Source organism: Fundulus heteroclitus, chromosome 3 (assembly GCF_011125445.2).
Source record: "Fundulus heteroclitus isolate FHET01 chromosome 3, MU-UCD_Fhet_4.1, whole genome shotgun sequence".
Lineage (NCBI taxonomy): Eukaryota > Metazoa > Chordata > Actinopteri > Cyprinodontiformes > Fundulidae > Fundulus > Fundulus heteroclitus.
In genome coordinates this window covers 29615949-29635920 of record NC_046363.1, presented here as the reverse complement: position 1 = coordinate 29635920, position 19972 = coordinate 29615949, and the positions used below count along the sequence as shown (strand labels likewise).

At 41.9% G+C, this 19972-nt stretch overlaps 1 protein-coding gene across 2 annotated transcripts in view; it reads right to left on the bottom strand.

Moving 5' to 3' along the window:
* vars1 (valyl-tRNA synthetase 1) overlaps positions 1-19008 on the bottom strand; it is a 24419-nt gene extending 5411 nt beyond the window's left edge. The window contains exons 1-23 of one of the 2 annotated variants that reach the window (XM_012870314.3): positions 18904-19008; positions 18036-18394; positions 15586-15729; positions 15293-15494; positions 15072-15187; positions 14641-14716; positions 12791-12891; positions 12560-12687; positions 12274-12438; positions 11991-12192; positions 8870-8978; positions 8604-8783; positions 8368-8492; positions 8138-8241; positions 7870-8028; positions 6168-6258; positions 5947-6052; positions 5712-5782; positions 5338-5463; positions 5155-5259; positions 2325-2472; positions 2027-2154; positions 1698-1853 (exon numbers count right to left, since the gene is read on the bottom strand). In XM_012870314.3, coding sequence (XP_012725768.2) covers positions 1698-1853; positions 2027-2154; positions 2325-2472; positions 5155-5259; positions 5338-5463; positions 5712-5782; positions 5947-6052; positions 6168-6258; positions 7870-8028; positions 8138-8241; positions 8368-8492; positions 8604-8783; positions 8870-8978; positions 11991-12192; positions 12274-12438; positions 12560-12687; positions 12791-12891; positions 14641-14716; positions 15072-15187; positions 15293-15494; positions 15586-15729; positions 18036-18392 — 3099 coding nt within the window. In that variant the 5' untranslated portion in view covers positions 18393-18394; positions 18904-19008. Of the gene's footprint in view, positions 1-1697; positions 1854-2026; positions 2155-2324; positions 2473-5154; positions 5260-5337; positions 5464-5711; positions 5783-5946; positions 6053-6167; positions 6259-7869; positions 8029-8137; positions 8242-8367; positions 8493-8603; positions 8784-8869; positions 8979-11990; positions 12193-12273; positions 12439-12559; positions 12688-12790; positions 12892-14640; positions 14717-15071; positions 15188-15292; positions 15495-15585; positions 15730-18035; positions 18395-18903 lie in introns of those variants that run through there. The other variant, XM_036135167.1, reaches the window with a different exon arrangement.
* Between the last annotated feature and the right edge of the window lie 964 nt (positions 19009-19972).

Sequence of the window (19972 nt, the reverse complement as noted above, 5' to 3'; positions counted from 1 at the left end):
TGCTTTATGGCAGCATCATCATTCGTTACTGGAAAATCTAGAAAAATCCAACCTTGATTCAAGGGTTAAAACATATTTAGAGCAAAATCCTTGCTGTTAATACCTTTTTTTTTAACAAAGAGAACAAGGACCTTGGATACACCTTTATATTTGTATCCAAAAACAAAACTGCAGTCACTGAATCCTCATAACAACCATTAGATGCTTTTTACACCGGCAATCAGTTGTCTGAGAGTGATGCACAGGGAAAACAAAACGCTTTTTCTGTCAACCAGAATTGTAAACATGAGAGTATTTCTTCAACTCTGCTGGGACTTTATGTGAAAATGTGTGCTTCGATCATGAGGCTCAAATTGAGGTTTTTAACAACATCAATTCAATTCAATTTAGTTTATATAGAGCCAATTCACAACACACATCATCTGAAGGCCCTTTACCAAGTCAAAAAATCTCAGTGGGTTTGGTGTAAAACAGGAAGGAGTTGTGGAAAAGCCCTTGATCACCACTGTTCAGCATGGTTGGAGGACCTGTGATGCTGTGGGTTTGTTTTTCTCCCTCGTCAGCGCCCATGGCAGCGTGAAAAGGAAGAATCGGTGGGCAAAAAACTGGAAATGGGTCAACATCGCGTCTTTCAACAGGATAATGATCCACAGCATTCGACTAACTCAACACACAAGCGGTTCACACACACGGAAAGCATCAACATTTTTGCCCCTGCAAGGATACGTGGGTACAAACCACGGAAGAAATAAATTAACTCTTTAAGTCCGTTGGGAAAGCTAGAGCATTTCTTTGTCCCATGTGTCCCGGTGAAGTAATCCCACCGCGTAACAGACCTTACAAAACTACAGCTATGCGTTCCTACGGGCTTTCTCGGAGCTGCAGCCGTGAGTGATTGAGAACTTAATTTTCTGCAGCGCTGTTTTTTTCTCTCTCAACTTCTATCATAGATATGCAGAGTAGATTGGCACCTCTAGAAGCTTTGTAAGAAGATATGAGTTTTTCTCTTCATTTTATTCATTTACATGTTGATGAAACACAGGGTACATCTTATTACCAAAGGCTTTTTCAGGAGTCCTGCAATGGAAACCAGCACTTTTATTTGATCTGCTTTCCTTTTTATAAAAAGGTGAAAAACACATGTGGCACAGTTTTAGCAAATTTGATTAAATTGTGCCAAAAATCACAGGTCTGCCTGGCACACTGCCTACTAAAACCTTTGTGAAACAAATATGCTTCAGCTGATTCAGTCCAGATTTGCTGCAGTTCTAGCCAAGATGTGGATATACAAAGTCTGAGGCTTCTCATATGTTTTCAAAAGGGTTTTCATGTAGTTTTGCAGTTATTCTGAAAAAATATTTAGGTAAAGGCTCAGAAAATTAGATTTTTTTTCTTTGTTTTTTCACCTATAAATCAGACATGGTGACATTTGCAATAGTGGTCCCACTTGGAAAATATTCTTTAATACATTAGCCTCCCAGAAAAACTAAAATTTACATTTACACATTATAAATTTGGAGAAGTTCTTGATTTATATCAAATATTTGATTTTAATTGCTCCTAAAACCCTCTGGGCTTAAGGGGTTAAAGATTTTAAATTTAAAATAGTTTGAACTGGGATCCTGCTACTGTAGCCAAAGATGAACACTTTTTGCACATCTTTACTGACAGGCGATACAGACTAAAGCGGTTCCTACCAGGTAGACGTCACAGAGCTCATAGAGCCAGAAGTTGTAGACGGCGGTGGTGATGGCTGGGAAATCGTAGGCCTTGAAGCCGACGTCACAGAGGGCCACAGCAGCGCACAGTCTGGACAGGATCCACCTGTCTGACACGCTCTCCTCTCCAGACAGCTGAGGAGAAGGAAACCATGGAAAACAGTCAGCATGAGCTCTTTAGCATGGAGGAATCTACAAGGAGAGCAAACAGACAGACAAAAGCGCCACTGCTCCAGTAATAAACAGTAAAGCTTATTTATAGTCACCACCTGCCTCCTGTCTTCGTGCTCTCTGTCTCAGGATCTCACCTGGGCTTTTTCTGACGGAACAAACTTGTCTCCAAGTGTTTTCATGGCAAACTTCACAGCGTTCCACAGTTTGTTGCAGAAGTAACGATACCCCAGGATGCGGTTGACATCCAGGTTGATGTCCCTCCCTGGGAGAAGCAGAAAGACACGTATGATCATTTAGTAACCTCAGACTTTAAAAACTTGTCTACCTAGTCTAGAAGCCACGATGTTCTTGTGATTCTTTGCTTTTTAGAAACAGGATATGAACAGGTGGGTGTCAAAGGGAGAATAAAGCAAACCAGGCGAGGGATTATACCTTGGCTGGTGTAGGCACACAACGCAAACCGGAGAGCATCCGTGCCGCACTCCGGGATGCCGCTTGGATAGTCCGACTTCTGGCCTTGCTTCGCCTTCTCCACCTCGACAGGATCCAAGTTGCTGTCTATCAGCTGGGCGTGGAGACCCTACAGGACGCACGGATGAAGAATCAGCTGAAGCAATTCTCTTTCTTCATTTTAATAATATGAATCCATTTTATCAATTCAAACAAAATCTTGAAATTCTAATAATTTTCCAGACTTCCTTCTTTATGTCGAAAGTTAAAAACCTGAACCTAAAAAGTGATTTTTACATAGCTGTATATTCAACTGGGAATGTTAAGCTTTAATTAACCACATCGAATACTGGGGTTAACATTTTAACCATCAGTATTTTGTTTTTTTGATTCACTGATAACAAATTGATAAATACACACTCTTTAAATAAAATAAAAAAAACAGTTGTCTCGCTGCAGATTAAGCCTCTAAACAAATATATAAACTGAGCATATTTTAAATGTCAGAGAAATGTATATTTTTTTCTGTATTTGCAAAACAGACAAAAAAATCTCAAAATATACTGCAAAAAAAAAAAAAAAAACAGTCCCCTTTAGTAACGTTACAATAACCCATTTCAATATATTTTATTGGGATTTCATGTAATAGACCGAAACAAAATATAGCATGAGTGACAGAAAGAAAAGGATGCATTGGTTTTTATATTCTTTACAAAAAAATTAATAAATCAGAAATATGTAGCATGCATTTGTGATTTTTATCTGATGCCCCTGAATAAAATCTTGTTACCAAATTTTATAAAGCCTGCATCTTTCCCAATCACATAAAAGAAAATACATGAAAGTAAATGGCTGTAATGTTACATAAAATGGAAGAAAAAACAACAACAAGGGTTTGAATACTTTTACACGCTGCTAAGTCAAAAAGTCAACCTTAGCACATAAGCTGTGAAAAGTAAATTCTTAATACTAACATAAACATTTATCTTGACCACTTTTCAAGGTTAATGTTTCATATTCAAATGCCTAGAGTAGGGGACCACTTTATATTTTTCAGTATAAATATAACAATAAATGCCCGTTTTACCATTTTGAATTGAATTTCCACACTAACTGAAGCAATATAAATTAATTGCATACAAGCTAATATTTTCAAGCCTTTATTTCTGTTAATTATGATTATTTTCCACTTACAGCTAATGAAAACATTTTAGATAACAACATCCCATCAGAACAATTAAAAAAACGTGTCTAATACAGAAACGTGGGCTTAATGAAAAGTACGTTTAACATCTACTTAATGGCAAAAGGTGATTTTCATCTGACAAGCGATCCTCATCAGACCGCATCTTCTAATTTACAGAAGATGAATATAGTAAATATTTTTCAAAAAGTATAAGTTGCCTTAGCTGGACAGAGGGCAAAATGACTCTGGATTGTAAAGGTTGCAGACACCTAGTGTTGAGAGTTATGCAAAACGGAAACAAAGGTGGAAAACTTTAACATACGCTGAGAGTTTATAAAGACAATTAAGGCAAAGTTCAGTTTACTTCAAGTCACGCAGCGCCCTCTAGAGGGCAGTTCTGCTTCGGCTGGATGAATAACTGCAGGAAAGATTGATGGGTTCAATAAAAGCTTGTTGGAAGCAGAAGGAGGTGGTTAATAAAGCTTTTTATACGAATATAGGCTCCGAAGGGGCCAAGGAGCTTGTGAACATGTAAAAAAAAAAAAAAAAACCGACTGGGAGAGAAAGGCAAGGAGTTGCTTGCATCTTTCCGAGGGCGTTTCTACATATTTGTTTTCATGGGCAAAACTCCTGAATTTTCCAGACTCTAGTTTCCAGAGTTTTTTGGTCCTTTTCAGCCAATTTCTAAAGTATAAATGTTAAACCTCCCTGAATGTATCGGCTGATGTTTCCAGTGGTCAGGCTTTAAATGTTAAACCTACAGAAGGACGGATGGATGAACAAACAGTGACACTCGGATGGATGGAAAGACGGATAAAAATAATAAAAAAGAAGTGGATGGGCTAGTGGCAGGACTGATGGTCACGTAGAGAGATAGCTGGTGACAGATGGATGAAAAGAAAGGCAGCCGGACAGAAAGATGGAAATACAGAAGGACACAGGGATGAAAAGTTGGACGATAGACGGATGGGTGAAGGGAAAGATGGATTTACAGACAGACAGACTAATGGATTGATGGAGGATAATGGATGGATGATGGAAAAACAAAATATTTTTCAGTAGCAGTGTCGTAGTACTCGAGTCCGAGTCATTAGCTAAATTTAGAGACTCGTGACTTGACTTGGACTTGAGCACTGATGACTCGAACTTGGACTCGGACTCCTACATTCAGATCATTCTGACTCGGAAATTGAGAAAAAGACTCGACTTTTTTTTATATCATTAGGCTATAATTTTAATATGTCATTAGAATATTATTTGGTGTATGATTTTAATATCTAAATTAATAGTTCAATGTGGTGGAGTGTGAATTTTTTTTTTAGTTTAAAAACATGTAGGCTATGCTTACTTTAGTGCGGAACTTGGACTCGACTTGATCAATAAGGACTCGACTCGGATTTTTTTTTTTTATGACTTGGACTTGACTCGGACTTGAACACTGGAGACTCGAACCTGGACTCGGACTCGAGGCATAGTGACTTGACTACAACACTGTTCAGTAGTATCCCCCTCCCTCAATTACTCCTACAAGGAAGACACTAAAGTCGACAGCCAGACCGCTCCCCATACATGCCATGATGTCGAAACCACCTCTCTTCTGAACTGAGCTGAGTGTTGGGGCGTTACCTCCAGGGAGATCCCGGCGATGACATCCAGCGGGTCGATGACGTTCCCGAGGGACTTGCTCATCTTCCTTCCGTGGGCGTCCCGCACCACCGCGTGCAAATAAACCTGTAGAGAAACGACGGCGTCATTTGGGGCTGAGGCCGTTCCTCCAGCTTGGTGGTGAACAGCCGGCGGCGCTCTCACCTCTTTGAAGGGCAGCTTTCCCGTCAGCTTGAGGCCCATCATCACCATGCGGGCCACCCAGAAGAACAGGATGTCATGACCCGTCTCCAGCAAGGTGCCGGGGTAGAACACGCTCAGGTCCTGGGTCTGTATCAACACGGCGAGAGAACAGCGGCTTCAAAGTCACATTTTATAAAGGTTTACTCTGACGGGTTCATCAAGTGGACATGAGCCGGTTTATTGTCTTCATAAAAGTTACAGGTGAACCCAGATTTGAGGTGAAGGTAGTCCCGGTTTACAGGCTGCGCTTTACAGCTTTTTATCTCCGCGCAGTAGCGACTGCAGCTCCAGTGGCATTTTGCATCGGTAGAAGGCGGCCGACCTCGGCGTCTTACCTCATTAGGCCATCCGAAAATAGAGAAGGGGAAAATGCCAGACGAGAACCAAGTGTCCAGAACATCCTCGTCTGAAACGCGGCGACAACAAAGAAAAAGGTTACCTCATCTGTTAGAATCATTGCTTTAATTGATTCAATTAAGTCAAACTGTGTGCTTGCATACGTTGAAGTCATCAGACTGATTACAGGCTCGACAGCTGTGGTACAGAACATGCTAGTCCAGTAAATCTCACCCTGTCTGAGGGAAATTTTGTCCACGGACACGTTGAAGCGCTTCGCTGCTTTTTCTTTGGCCTCCTCCTCTGATCTGCCACTCACCCAGTAATGACCATCCATGTCCTGGAGACAGAGGGGGGGGATAAAAACTGTAAGATATGCTCAACACTGATGCAAATGGCTTTTACTGTCATCTAAAACTCTCTGGGGCAGAAGCAAGTGATGGATGTCAGCTTACCTCGCCGGGCTTCACAGCTGGATCGTTCACAGTGACGAAATACGCAGGAATCCGGTGACCCCACCACAGCTGCCGGGAGATACACCAGTCTCTGAAAAACACAAAGACGGGGAACGCAGGAGAGATTTTTGAAACAAAAACTATTTGTGGGCAATTTTTTTGAAGCAAAAAAAAAAAAAAATCTGCATCTTTTTCCTTGTAAAAGTTTCTTGTTTCTGACTTTCAAATTCACATTTCAGAAAATCCTGAAAACTACAAGTGGTCCGAGTTAACAGACCTAAAATAAACACAAAGCTCTTAACAATCAAGCTCCATCATGCATCTGAGGTTTGATTGCCCCATATGTTCCTAGAGAAGACTGGAGGTTTCTGGTTTGTTCCTGGAGTTTCCGACAGCAAAACACGAGGCAGATTCTCCTCCATGGAACCAAAGACCCAGTTTACTTCTAAGACCAGGCTTAAAACGTCCCTATAAACTCACTAGGCTTAGGTTATCTAGAGCTGCTCCTGTAATTATGCCGCTATAGGCTTTGGCTGTTAGCAGACACACTGAACATCTTTCCTATCTTGGCTACTTTCTCCTCCTACTCTCCTTTTATTCATTATTTACACTTAATGGTGCAGTTAACTTTGTACAGGTACACCCTGCCTATCGTTGTTTAGCCGTGACGCCTTCCTGTATGCGGCCATCAGTTGAGACGTTGCTGCCAATAACTTCCATGTTCTCGAGCTACAGAATATAAGCTTTGCCTTGTGCTCCTGTGTATTGTTTTTATTTCCGCAGATTCCACTAACAGAGCTCCAGTTGCCACTAACTCTTGTTTTTTTTTTCTTCCTCATAGAAAGATTCAGAACTAGCGATTTTGTGGGTTTTTTTTGTGTGTCTGCTGAGTCTTTGCCAACGGCCAGTCAGGTTCTGCAGGTTTCTTCCTGTAAAACAAAAGTCATTCCTGTTCACTAGTGCCATGTGAATGCTCCCAAGGCGGGATTGCTGCAAACCTCCTGGGTTGGTTTGCAGCAAATTGGATTGTATGTATTTGAATTGTGATCTAAAACATATTTCTGTTGATACACTGGATCTGCTCGACTTGTAAAGCTTCCCGAGACACCGTTGCAAATTGGGGCAAATGAATAAAATCAGTTGAATTCCTGTAAGCATTGTGGTTTGGGGTGGTTTTTCTTCAGATAGCTCGAGCCCAGTTTTGGCTCAAAACCTCCAGGTTTCTGCTAAAATGCTCATGAGGAAAAACAGATTCAGATGAACACGTTTGGGGTGATCTGTAGAGAGTTGTGCACAGGAGATACCTTTGCAATCTGACAGGTCTTGAGTGATTTATTTTTTTTTTTTTTTTGGAAAGCATATAAATAAAGTGGGTAAATATTGTCAAGTCAAGACGAATTGACAGACTCCAGCCCGAAAAAAGACGGACTCCTGTCATAAAAATCAAAAGGTTCTTCAGTAAAGTACTGGTTTTAGGGCGTGCAAACGTACAATACCACATTAAGTTCAGCTTTTCCCGCTACAAGACATCAGCTTGTCACTTAATTCTATTGTACAGGTTGCAGGACCCATTAAATTAGGAGAAACAAATAAATAAATCACAAAAATCTGGTATTTTAAGAGCTTTTTGCAGATTTTGTTGTCCACTGAACCCTTTTTCCATCTCTGGGTTTTAACGCTGAAACAGTCGAGAGAGATCTACCTGATGTTGTCCATCCAGTTGAACCACGTCTTCAGGTGGTGCTCGGGGATGATCTTGAGCCGGCCTTCTCTCACAACGTCTGCGGCCTGCTTGCCCATATCTCTGCAGTTCACGTACCACTGAGGCTTCAGCAGCGGCTCCACGATGTCCTTTGAACGGCTGACGAAGGGGGAGAACACGGCACGGCTTAGAAAATAATCCTAAATGGGAGAAATAAATCTCTAAATAAGTAGCCTGTGCTCAGAGCATTGGGGGGGGGGGGGTCTACCTGCAGACTGGCACAACCATGGGGTTGTCTTTGATCTCTTTGAACTGGCCTCTGTCCTTGAGCGCCTGAAGGACGGCGGTTCTGGCCTCGAATCGCTTCATGCCCTTTGGGAGAGACAAGAGGTGACGAGAAGTCTGAGATAAAATGGCCTCCCTGAGCAAAGCGGAGTCTGAGTGTCACGGTGAGGATGCCCTCACTGCAGGAGGAAGGGAGCTAATGAGACACTATACCAGGAAGGGAGGAGGCACGTTAATGAGCAGCCCATTCTCATCCAAGATGTTGATGAAGGCCAGATTGTGTCTCTCTCCGACCTCGTAGTCATTATGGTCGTGAGCCGGGGTGATTTTGACAGCACCTGGACACAGAGGGCGGAGAGGGACAGAAAAGGACGTCTGTAATAAGCAGAAGGAGCCGGCTGAACAACTTAGTGATCGCTTCTGTTCCCTTTCGCGTGACCAAACTTAACCCGTTCCGAAATTCATGTCCACAAAGTCGTCGAAGACTATCGGCATCCTGCGCTCGCAGAAGGGGTGCAGCACCATTTTGCCCTTCAGATGCTGGTACCTGGGGTCAGCCGGGTGGACGGCCACCGCCGTGTCGCCCAGCATCGTCTCAATACGGGTGGTGGCCACGATCACCTCCTCGTCTGAAGAACACAGAGTTCAGGAAATTTACCGAACGTGGGACGCAGCGTCTTAGCTAAAATCATCTGTTCTGCTGCGCTTCATGTACCTGATCCATCCACCTTGTAAGCAAACGACACCAAGACGCCGAACTCTACTTTCTCCTTGTAGCCGGGCACAGGGAGCAGAGTTCTGCCGCTCAGCTCCTTCTTATCCACCTGGAAGACAAATATTCAAGGTTTAATGAAGGGAGAACATTGTGACCAGGACTGACTAAATGGACTCGTTGCTACTAAGTTTCCATTTGTCTGGATATGTACATTTTACAGCTCTGGTCACAGATTTACATAAATCCATCAAAAAGGAAACGAAGGTCAGAATCACTCTGGGCTTTTAGATGTGGATTCATTTCAATTAATTTTAAATCTATAATCTGGAATATTGTGCATGTGTGCGTGTGTGCATGTGTGTGGTTGGTCGGGTTATATTTGGTTATATGTAACCCAGACTTCCTGTTTTCTGTGGTCTGGATATTTGACCACTTCTCTCATATGACATGGCAGAGTTCATTAAAACTGGTTGGTTTCAAGTTAATCAAAAGTCTGAATTATGACGTGAACATATGAGGAAACAAAGGTTTTATAACTGTACAAGAAAACAGCAGAAACTGAGCAATAGAGGAAGAGACACATATTTGGGATTCATCGCAGTTGTAAAAAATAAATAAAAAATGGGCCAAGATGTCGCTAAATTAACAAAACTAACACCAGGAGCTTTTTTCTACCTATCTCAGCTTGTCAGATTAAAGTTTGAAATAAATGTAACATAATTCCTGTTTACCTGAAAGATCCTAGAGATGATTTCAGGGACTTCATTACAGAAACGCCAACTAATAAACTCTAGCTTTAAGTGTCCAGCCAGAAAAATCCCAGAAGGTGGTCGACGGCTACAGAAAGCAGGTAGCATCTCTGCATCTTGCTTAGGGAAATATATCCAATTATTAATGAATGAAATGGCTAACAGAGCCAAACAAGCATGAAGGCAGACAGGGATGAGACTGCGCTGCCTTTAAACAGTAAACTAAAGATGAATTAGCTGGAGGAAGTCATGAACTGGGGGTGAAAATGTTGTCGTTTGTATCATCAGTTGTTGTTTTATTGCACATTCTGAGCAGAACCTGCTGCTGCTATAAATTAAGGGATGGAAATCAACTTTACTGTCAGCCTGCTTTTAACTTACATTAGATTTCTTGTGCAAGAAAATGAAATAAAAAGAAGTGTTTCACACAAATCATATATAAAAAAATTATTTTTATGTCCACTAATGCATATAAGTGGAAACTCGTCAGTTTTGGTGTTATGGTTGTGATTTCCTTCTCGTCAAAATCTCTCAAATTCATCCAGACACACATTTAGAGATGGACGGTACTTTTAATTAACATAATACTCAGACTGGTGAAAACTGAGGTGTGTGAATATAGGCAGCATAAGCCGAACAATCATGTGGACAGTTCAGTTTGAAGCTGAGCCGTAAATCAAAAGGCCGCTGATTGGATTAACATTTAAAATTAGAGCTGCCACTAACAGCTGCTACTTTAATTAATCAGCAAGCAATTTTTAGTTAAATAAAGATCACATAAACTGAAAAAGGAATTTTTTTCTCGGAATGTCGAAAATATTTCCTCCAAAAATCAAATAATTACAGGCCGACAGCAGAGAAAACTAAAGTTGTCGCCTCTAATCTGGCCTCCAAGGGGAAGATATATGTTCAATTCAATTAGATTTTATTTATATAGCACCAATTCATGAAACATGTTATCTCAAGGCACTTCACAAAGTCAAATTCAATGTTCACTTTTTCCACACAGAAATGTACTTTAGTCATAAAAATTGTCATGTTTGGCTTCCATGATGGTGCAATTTTTTTTTAATAAGACTGTAGGACAGTAGATTTCAATGACATTTAAAGGCTTATAATTGACAATAACATTTCTGGGAGATAATCCACTCAGCAGGGGGGATTAACACATTTGCTCCTCAGACGCTCTGCGATAGCTTTTAAAAAAGATAAAGAACCAATCAATGTTTTTTTAAATATAGTTGTAATAGCAAACGCAGATTTCAACTGTTTTTTCCTCACAACAGAGGGAAACTAAAGTAACAATTATATTTTTCTAAAATCTATTTTTCCTGTCATTAAATTGACAACAAAGTGGAGTTTTTTTTACATTGTTTTCCAAGACCTGTTTGAACCAAGGCTTCTACTTCCCGTAGTCTTAATATGACGCTTTAATATTTCCAAATTATGTTTTTTTTCCTCATAATGTCGTCTATTTTGTGAGGTGCACCAGTCCCTCTAGCAGAAAAACAGCCACACAGCATGATGCTGCCACCACCGTACTTCTCAGACTTACATTATGGTCATCATAGCTAAAACACTTGAGTTTAAGTTTAATCAGACAAAGACAATTGTCTCTTAGTGCATTTACAGACTGTAATCTGCCTTTTTATGCTGGTTTTTATGTTCTTATTCTTTGTCCAGTGCTTATTTTATGTTAGAACAGGACTAGTTTCCTTGTGAATGACGACACTCTCCTCCCAGCTTCAGCCAGAACCTATACAAGGTCTTTAGTTTGTAATTTTTCAGGGTTACATTTTGCACCTAAACACATTAACTGAACGCAGAAATGATCTCCTGCCTCATCTGTGTTATAACTGGACATAACCAGGCTGTTCGTACTTGCATGTAATTGTTCAAACGGATGAATACGGACACTACAGGTATCTGGATGTTTGCGCCCTTAATTTTTTTTCTTTGGATGTTAAAGAAGGAAGCAGAGGTTTTTTGTTAGGCGTTCTATTTAAATATATATCGACTTGTGCGCCTGTATTTGACTAAATGTGGATAAATGAACCAATCAGAAGCTCATATCTGGGCTTCCAAATTATTCAAATTTAAAGTAGTCTTAGTGATTACAAATTTTCTGAATCTGAAGAAAGCGACAAAAAGTCTCATTATTATGGAATTTAGCAATTAGAAATTATTTTGGTGACTAACTGATCTGAAAACAGGAAAAAGAAAAACTGTTTTAATGCCACAGTGAGGGGGAAAAAAAAGCTATTTATCTTTTTATACAGTGTGCAAACATCTGGTTAGAAGCCTCCTCGCTGTTTTGGGGGCATCAGCAACAGTTTAAAGGCCAGAGAAAATGGGATATTGTTGAAACTCGCCTCTATGTCAGAGATGGCGGAGTTGAGCGTGCAGGACCAGTTGACGAGCCTCTTGCTCCGGTAAATCACGCCCTCATCATGCATGCGGATGAAGGCCTCCTGCACGGCATAGGACAGTTTCTGGTCCATAGTGAAGCACGCTCTGTCCCAGTCCAGGGAGGAGCCCAGCTTCTTCAGCTGGTGGTAAATGCGGTCTCCCTTCCTACCAAAGGAGAAACTTCCTTTGAATCTCGGGTTTAAAAAGTAGCTTTTGACTGCTTTTTCTGCTGCTCTTCAGACTCACTCGTTCTTCCATTTCCAGACTTCCTGGATGAAGTTCTCCCTGCCCAGATCGTGGCGGCTCAGACCCCGCTCTCTCTTCAGCTTCTTCTCCACCACCACTTGTGTGGCGATGCCGGCGTGGTCGCAGCCCGGGTTCCACAGGGTGGTTTCCCCCCGCATCCTGTGCCTGCAAACACGGGAAGAGCTTCATCAGCTCCCGCGAACATTAAAATCCCCAAAACGCGTTTAAATCTCACTCCGATACTGCTTTTGAGTTTCCGGTTACTGAGCAATGACGTTAAAAATACCATCTAGTCAGACAATCCTGGATGGCGTTGGTGAGAGCATGGCCCAGGTGAAGAGATCCAGTCACGTTTGGAGGAGGGATGCACATCATGAAGATGCCACGAGGGTTTGGCTTACTGATGCTTTCCCTCTGGAAAAACAACGAAAAAAACAAACACAGTCAGCGATTGGAGTTATTCCTTAAACGTTCTGATCCAGAGGTGGACTAAACGAAGGAGAGGGGATTCACTTACCCCATACTCGGGTTTGAAAAAGCCCTGCTTCTCCCACCAAGAGTACCAGGCAGCCTCCACGTACTGAGGGCTGTACGCGTCGGGAAGCGCACTGATGACGTCTAAAAGGACGCAGAGAAGCTGTTTTTAGGCCTGCAGCAAAAATAACTCAAATTGTATAGCGTAAAAAAGAGGAACAACAAGTGAAGATCATGTACACAACACAGTTTTGTTCCTGCCCTCACCTCCCTCTCTCCCTCATGTTCTGGGGTTATCATCTTTTCTATTGGTTGTCCCACATGCCAATCATTCTGGCAAGTTCGCGTACACTGCAAAAATGGATCTAAAAATAAGCAAAATATTCTTAAACATAAGTGTTTTTGTCCTTGATCTGAGCAGGTAAATATGATCATTTGCCAATGGAATGAGTATTTTGACCCCTAAATTAAGATAATCAGACATCCTGTACTTGAAATAAGATGATGGAGATGAATTGTTCCTATTTTAGGTGCAAAAATCTTATTCTATTGGCAAATCATCTTATTTACCTGCTCAAATCAAGGACAGATACACTAATTTTAAGAAAATGTTACTTATTTTTAGTTCCGTTTTTGCAGTGTAACGCCAGTCTGCGTGCTCGTTCCTTGTTAGTTCCTGCTTCCTAGCTGCACATGCGCACTTCTAGTGTTCATGTATCTGGCTAGCTTAGCGGTTAGCTTAGCGGTTAGCTTCGGTGTTAGCCGTTCCTTGTAGCTCCGCTGCTCTCACCGTAGACTTCGAACATGGCTGAGAGTCGCAAGAAGTGGACCACGTACAAGCTTACACTGCAAAGACTGATCTAAAAATAAGTGAAATGTTCTTAAATTAATTGTTTTTGTCCTAGATTTGAGCAGGTAAATAAGATTATCTGCCAGTGGAATGAGTATTTTGACCCCTAAAATAAGATAATTACATATACTGCACTTGAAATAAGATGATAGAGATGAATTATTCCTATTTTAAGTGCAAAAATCTTATTCTATTGGCAGATCATCTTGTTTACCTGCTCAAATCAAGGAAAAATACACTTATTTTAAGAACATTTTACTGTTTTCAGTTTTTGTAGTGTATGAGAGGAAGAGGAAGGCCTCAGTGGAAGTGGATTAGGGAGATTTTTTTCACGCGATCCCACTGAGGAGCAGAAAATCTGGTCTAGCGCATGCACAGTTATTCCAAAATGGACTTGGGGAAACTTCCAGAATAATCGCCAACTCTAGCTTTAAGTGTCCAGCCAGGAAAATCCCAGAAGGTGGTCGACAGCTATAGAAAGCAGGTAGCTTCTCTGCATCTAGCTTAGGGTATATATCCAATTATTAATAACAGGTTGATGTATTTTATGTGAATAGAGTGGACTGTAAAAAAAAAAAAAAAAAAAAAAAACCTAATCCACAAAAAAATTCCAGTTTGTACGTTTTTTTGCTGTATTATTTCCCTTTAAAAACCAAAATCAGATTCAAATGCATTAATAGGAGCCCAAAATTACTATATGGGCAATCAGGCCATGAGGAGTCTTCAAGCTTGCAATGCCAAATATATTAAACAATAAAGAGGGAACCTATTTTGTGTTGTTGTTGTTGTGACAACCTAAAACTACCTTTTAGGATGGTTATAAACTCTGACTTGAAGAAAAATACTCACAGTATGTAAACAATGGAAGCGTTTAGTTATAAACCGCATTAAGCTGTTAACCCTTCAGTGTTTCTATTTATATCTTCAATGTAAACAGTAAAAAAAAATCTTTAAAATTATTAATTTAATCTCTTCCAAGTATCAATTTAACACAAAAGAAGGAAATAAAAATGAAGGACTCCCAGGTGTGATGCTCACACTACCTTTTTTTTCCCCGGGAGTTGTAGGAATGTTGTACGTAATCACTCCAAGCTCTTTCTTCTCCGGTTTGGCCTTTTTCTTGAAGACAAATGCAGAAAAGGGACAAAATTAAAATCACTCAAATCATTTGTGTGACGGTAATCCATTTGACGCTTTAAAAAAAACAGAAACTTTCCGCTCAGTATGAGGGATTGCAGCAAAGCCATGGACAATGCAGACGACTCTTCCTGTAGCTCTACGCTTCTCCAGGAGTGAATCCTGCTTGTCGGGACTTTGATGCAATCAACTGGTTCCCTTATATAGGAAATGTTTGACCAATCTGTATAATCTGATGACTTTGTAAAGTGCCTTGAGATGACATGTTTCATGAATTGGCGCTATATAAATAAAATCGAATTGAATTGAATTGATAAAAGGTGGTTTTCTCTCGTGCCTCTGCTGGAGGCTGCGTCTTCTTCTTTGCCTCCATTTCCTTCTTCTGTTGGAACTTCTCCAGCTTCTCTTTCTTCTTTGCCTCCTTTTTCAGCTGCGCTTCTGTCTTTGGTGGCCCTGCAGGTGAAAATTAAGTAAAAAACGGCATTAAGGCGTAGGATTGCTGAAGATCTCGCCACATTCCTCACATATTTCCAAACGCTCACAGGAGAGCAGGTTTACCGTTAGCCGGCGAGCTGCTGGCGTCCACAGCTGCGCTGACGTTTGCAGCTTTTCCGGCAGCTTTCGGCGCTGCGGTTACCGGCCCCACCTTCTCACAGAGAGCGACCTCCCCCAGCACCTTCAGGAACTGTGGCTGGTTAACGCAGGTTGTGAACCACCTGGTCACATTGGTCACCGCCTTCCTGTCTGAAGGCTCCAGCGCCTGCAAACACAAATAAATAAATCAAACCCAAAGACGCCAGACCGGCTGTGGAGAAAACTTTGTGATCGGCGGTGGCGCGCGGCACACGTACATATTTAAACGGCAGAAGAACGGCGGCAGCAACAGCCACGTCGGCCAGAGTGACGCTCTCTCCCACCAGGTAGGTTCTCGGCGCCAAGGCCTGATCCAGAACCTTCAGAACCCGCATCAGCTCTGCCCGGGAACTCTGCTGGACCTGAAAATGCACAGCGTTCAGACAAAGAAATGAGAAAAAAAAATACTCTCATCCTGTGTCTTGCCAACTTTGTTTCATATCCCTTCAACATTTCTTCTCACCAGAACCATCAATATATGGGGCTTTTGTTTGATGGAGCAAAAAAAAAAAAAAGGAGCAATCCATCATCTGAAAACAGGCTAGAAAATAATCTAGACATCTACCCCCACATCGCTAACCACATAAGGTCACAGGGGAGGCAAGGGGAGCGTTAAGAGAAGCAGCGAACAGTGAGTTGTAACGCTGGAGGAGCTGCAGACATTTACGGCGCTGGTCGGAGAAACGGTCGACAGGACAAAAGAAGTTAGTCATGCACTCCACAGATCCAGGTTTATGGAAGAGGGCCGATAAAGTTAGAAGACGTGTTTGTATTTTGGGGACACAGCACAAATGTTAAAGGTTCTCTGATCAGATGAGACCAAAACTGAACACCTCCACCGTGAAACCTGTTGGTAGCATTATGGTGTCAGGATGCTTTTTTTCCCCCCTAAGTAGTGGTAGGAAAGCTGGTACCCGTTCAAAACCTTCATAGGAAAATGGACGGAGCAAAAAAAAAAAAAAATGGTGCAGTCCTGCAAGAAAATCTTTTAGAGGCTGCAAATAACGTTGGACTGGGGCAGAAGTTCACCTTCCTGCAGGACGACAACCCTAAACATACAGCCAGAGCTACGGCGAAAGGGTCTAAAATCAATGTTCGTGTGTTAGAATGAACCAGGACGCCACGTCAGGGGCGGATTTAGGAAATTTAAGGCCCTAGGGAAAGAAAGGCATGGGGCCCTCTGAATTGTTAAGACAACACATAACAGACCCATTATACAGATACAGAAATTTTAATTGAATAGATATACATTATTTTTTCTACCTTTTGTCCCTCTCTTATCCTTCTCTTGTTGTTTTCCTCTATGTTTTCTTTTGTCCCTTTTTCTAGTAGACAAGCCATGATCTGCTTATCTGTTCTCCATTTTTTATTTGAATGAAATAATAGCTGGAAGTAAATCTGCGCCCGTCTCCATTTCTTGGCAAGATCCTGTTCTTCACCTGGAGCGGTCCTCTCAGTACTATTGAGCAGCATGGACGATCAGACAGCTGATTGGCCAGAGCTGGGTCATCTTCAGGAAGTACACTGTGCTGACTGCTTACCAGCAGAGTGGATGATGCTGGACTCTCTCAGTCTGGTGGAACATCATCAATATCAAAGCCTGGCTGGATAATCGGGGCCCCCAGTAACTTGGGGGCCCAGGGCAACTGGCTAGTTTCGCCTAATGGTCTCAGTCCAGTTGAGAATCTGTCACAAAGGCTCCATCCGCACACCTCTGTTGGGTTAGGACCCTCTAGGCAAAGTGGAAGTGCGTCAGCGGTCGCCATGATAAGTGCTGTCCGGACAGTGCTGTCAGTAGGGAAGGAGGTAGGAAAAGGAGCCAGAATGCTTCCTATCATAGGAACCTGGCGATCTTCCTCACCGGCGATCAGGTGCCATAAGGAAATCCCACAATCCTTAGCGTGACATGACGTATAAGCACAGCCCATCTCACGGAAATTAACAAAAATGTCCTGGGAGAAGAGAGAACTACACTTTGTAGTTCATTTTCGTAAAGGCTGTCGGCCTGGATTTTACTAGAATCATCCATAAGTGTTTCCGTCCCGTCAAGGAGTGGTGGCCTAGTGGTTAGACCACAGAGCTTCTGTCCCAGAGGTTCTGAGTTCAACTCCCACAAGCTGCCATTCTGGGTCCCTGAGCAAGACCCTTAACCCACAATTGCTCCCCAAGCGCCGCACAGTGGCAGCCCACTGCTCCCCAAGGGGATGGGTTAAGATGCCGAAGTGAATTTCTCCATTGTGAGATCAATAAAGTTCAATTATTATTATTATTATTATTGTTAATAATGACGTCGGGAGTTAAAGGCCGTCTGAAATCAGCACAGCAGTCCGAACCTCCTCTCCTCACAACGATGGCATTCTTATTGTTGACCACAGGAAAGGTAGAGGAACAGGAGCAAGGAGCTATTATTAGACACGATGCTAACAGGCAGTCGCCATCTGACCCGACTGCCCTTGAGATTTGCAGCTGTAACTGTGACAAATATTAGGGTTATATAGATAGATAGATAGATAGATAGATAGATAGATAGATAGATAGATAGATATGGATGTCCCCGTGTTAAGGCTTATTTTGATACTGATAGTCTATAACAGTAAGTCCCAAAGGTTTGTGGTTGTAACATAACAAAACGTTACAAAAAAAAAGTTAAAGAGGAATGACAAGTTACCTTTTTATCTACGGCCATGACTCCCATCAGAGGGAAGACCACGGCACAGGAAACGGGGGTGAGCTCGTTGTCTGCGAAGCTGAGCCACTGCCACACCTGGCTCTGTTGCTTTGGGTCCAGCCCGGCCCTCTTCCCCTGAGCAGCCAAGTACCAGGCCACAGCGCTGGCCCCGCTCAGGACAGAGTCCCCGTCCCCAGCAGCTGCCAGGACCAGGGCTGGTCTGGACCGGGCCTTCAGGGCAGCCGGTGGATCCTCCGTGACGATCCGAGGACGGGATGATGGAGAGAACTCTGCAGCGATGAGAGCCAGGAGGCTCCTGAAGTCATCGGGGTGAGGGGACACGTAGAGGGTGGCCATCTCTGGAGGAGACACAGGGTTACCAGGAGCTCAGTGTTTACACAACATATAATCATAACATTTCCAGTGAAAGTTTTTATTGTTAATTTCCTGTTAAAGTAGCACAGCTGACCAGCGACAGCACCGGTATATCCAGTTTATCCTGAATCTGTTTATGGACTTAGAATGAAGCTAAGCTTGTACTAACTTTCAAATTAACTAGTTTATTTTAAAACATTGTTTAAACACAATACTGCCCCGACAGACAGCAGGAAAACATGGCGGTTTTACCAGCTTATCAGCTGTATTAACAGTTTCTCTATGCTTTAAAGCTCCTCTATGCCACCACCTGTCAACAGGGAAGTCTTGCCAGGCAGGCTAATTAGCTTTAGCTTCTCGGTCAAAGTAAAGTTTTACTCTTGTTGCTGTTATCTGGGTTTTTGTCTGCACTGCTAAAGCGTCTAACTCGCTGCAATAAAACGAATCCCAAGCGCTTTTTCTAAAGAGGCTCTCTGAGAAAAGCAGCAGATACCTTTGAATGGGACAGAGAGACGCTCGATAGCATACACCGCATGAGTCCTCTCAGTCTTCTGCGCATGCGCCGCCGTCTGATGCAATGTGACGACAGCTTCCGGTAAAATAAAACACAAATAAAACATACAAATAGAAATCCGAAGTAATAATAGTAGTCTTTAGAAATGTCTATCGGCAAAAGATAATAAAAATGAATATTAATGATTTTTTTTCTCAAACAGCTTTTTAATAAGTTCTACTGTCCTTTTTTTTCATAGATTCTTCTCATGTTCTTACATTGCTTGTTTTGTATAATTCAGTACTTTATCGTTGCGCAAGGAAACATGTATTTATCTACAGCATATATCTTATAAAATGTAATGTGTTGTCGAGATGGAAAAAAAAATCTCATAAATGCAGTATGTTTAGGGATAAATCTTTCTTGAGAGAGAATATTTCCAGTGATCGTTCCCTGTCACAAACGGGTATTGTAGTGTTTTAATGTTTCTATCTTTTCATAGAGCTTCAGAAATCTTTAACTGCAATACAAACAATTACATTTCACTCATTTTAAATATCAAACAGGTAAGTGCAGAGAGAAAGCCCAGATATCCAATTTTCCCTCTAATAAGCAGTGTCTGCCCCAGGATCTCCTCCCTGTGGGCAAGCCCAGAACTTGTTGGAGGGACTATGCTTAATCTTAGACAAACTTTACTGTCATTTTGTATGCATAGAGTGCATGCAAAACGAAATATCGTTGCATACATCTTACGACAATGTAATGAGATTGCAATTGAAATTTAATAACATTAATTTAGTGCAGCAGTGATAAGCATGTAACAATGCAGGAGAAAAGCAGTTTTTTAAAAAAAAAGTGTGCAGAAAAATGTTCAACCATGTTTATAGTGCAAAAATAATGGTATTAAAATTGATTATAAAAGTTCAGCAACGTACTGTATCTCTTCCAGCCTAGGTCTGCCCTGGCATCTCCTCCCCGTAGTTATAAACAGCTGCATGGTGGCACAGTTGCCTCACATTAGGAATCCCTGGCAGTGGCCTTTCTGCATGGACAACACATTTTCCCCCTT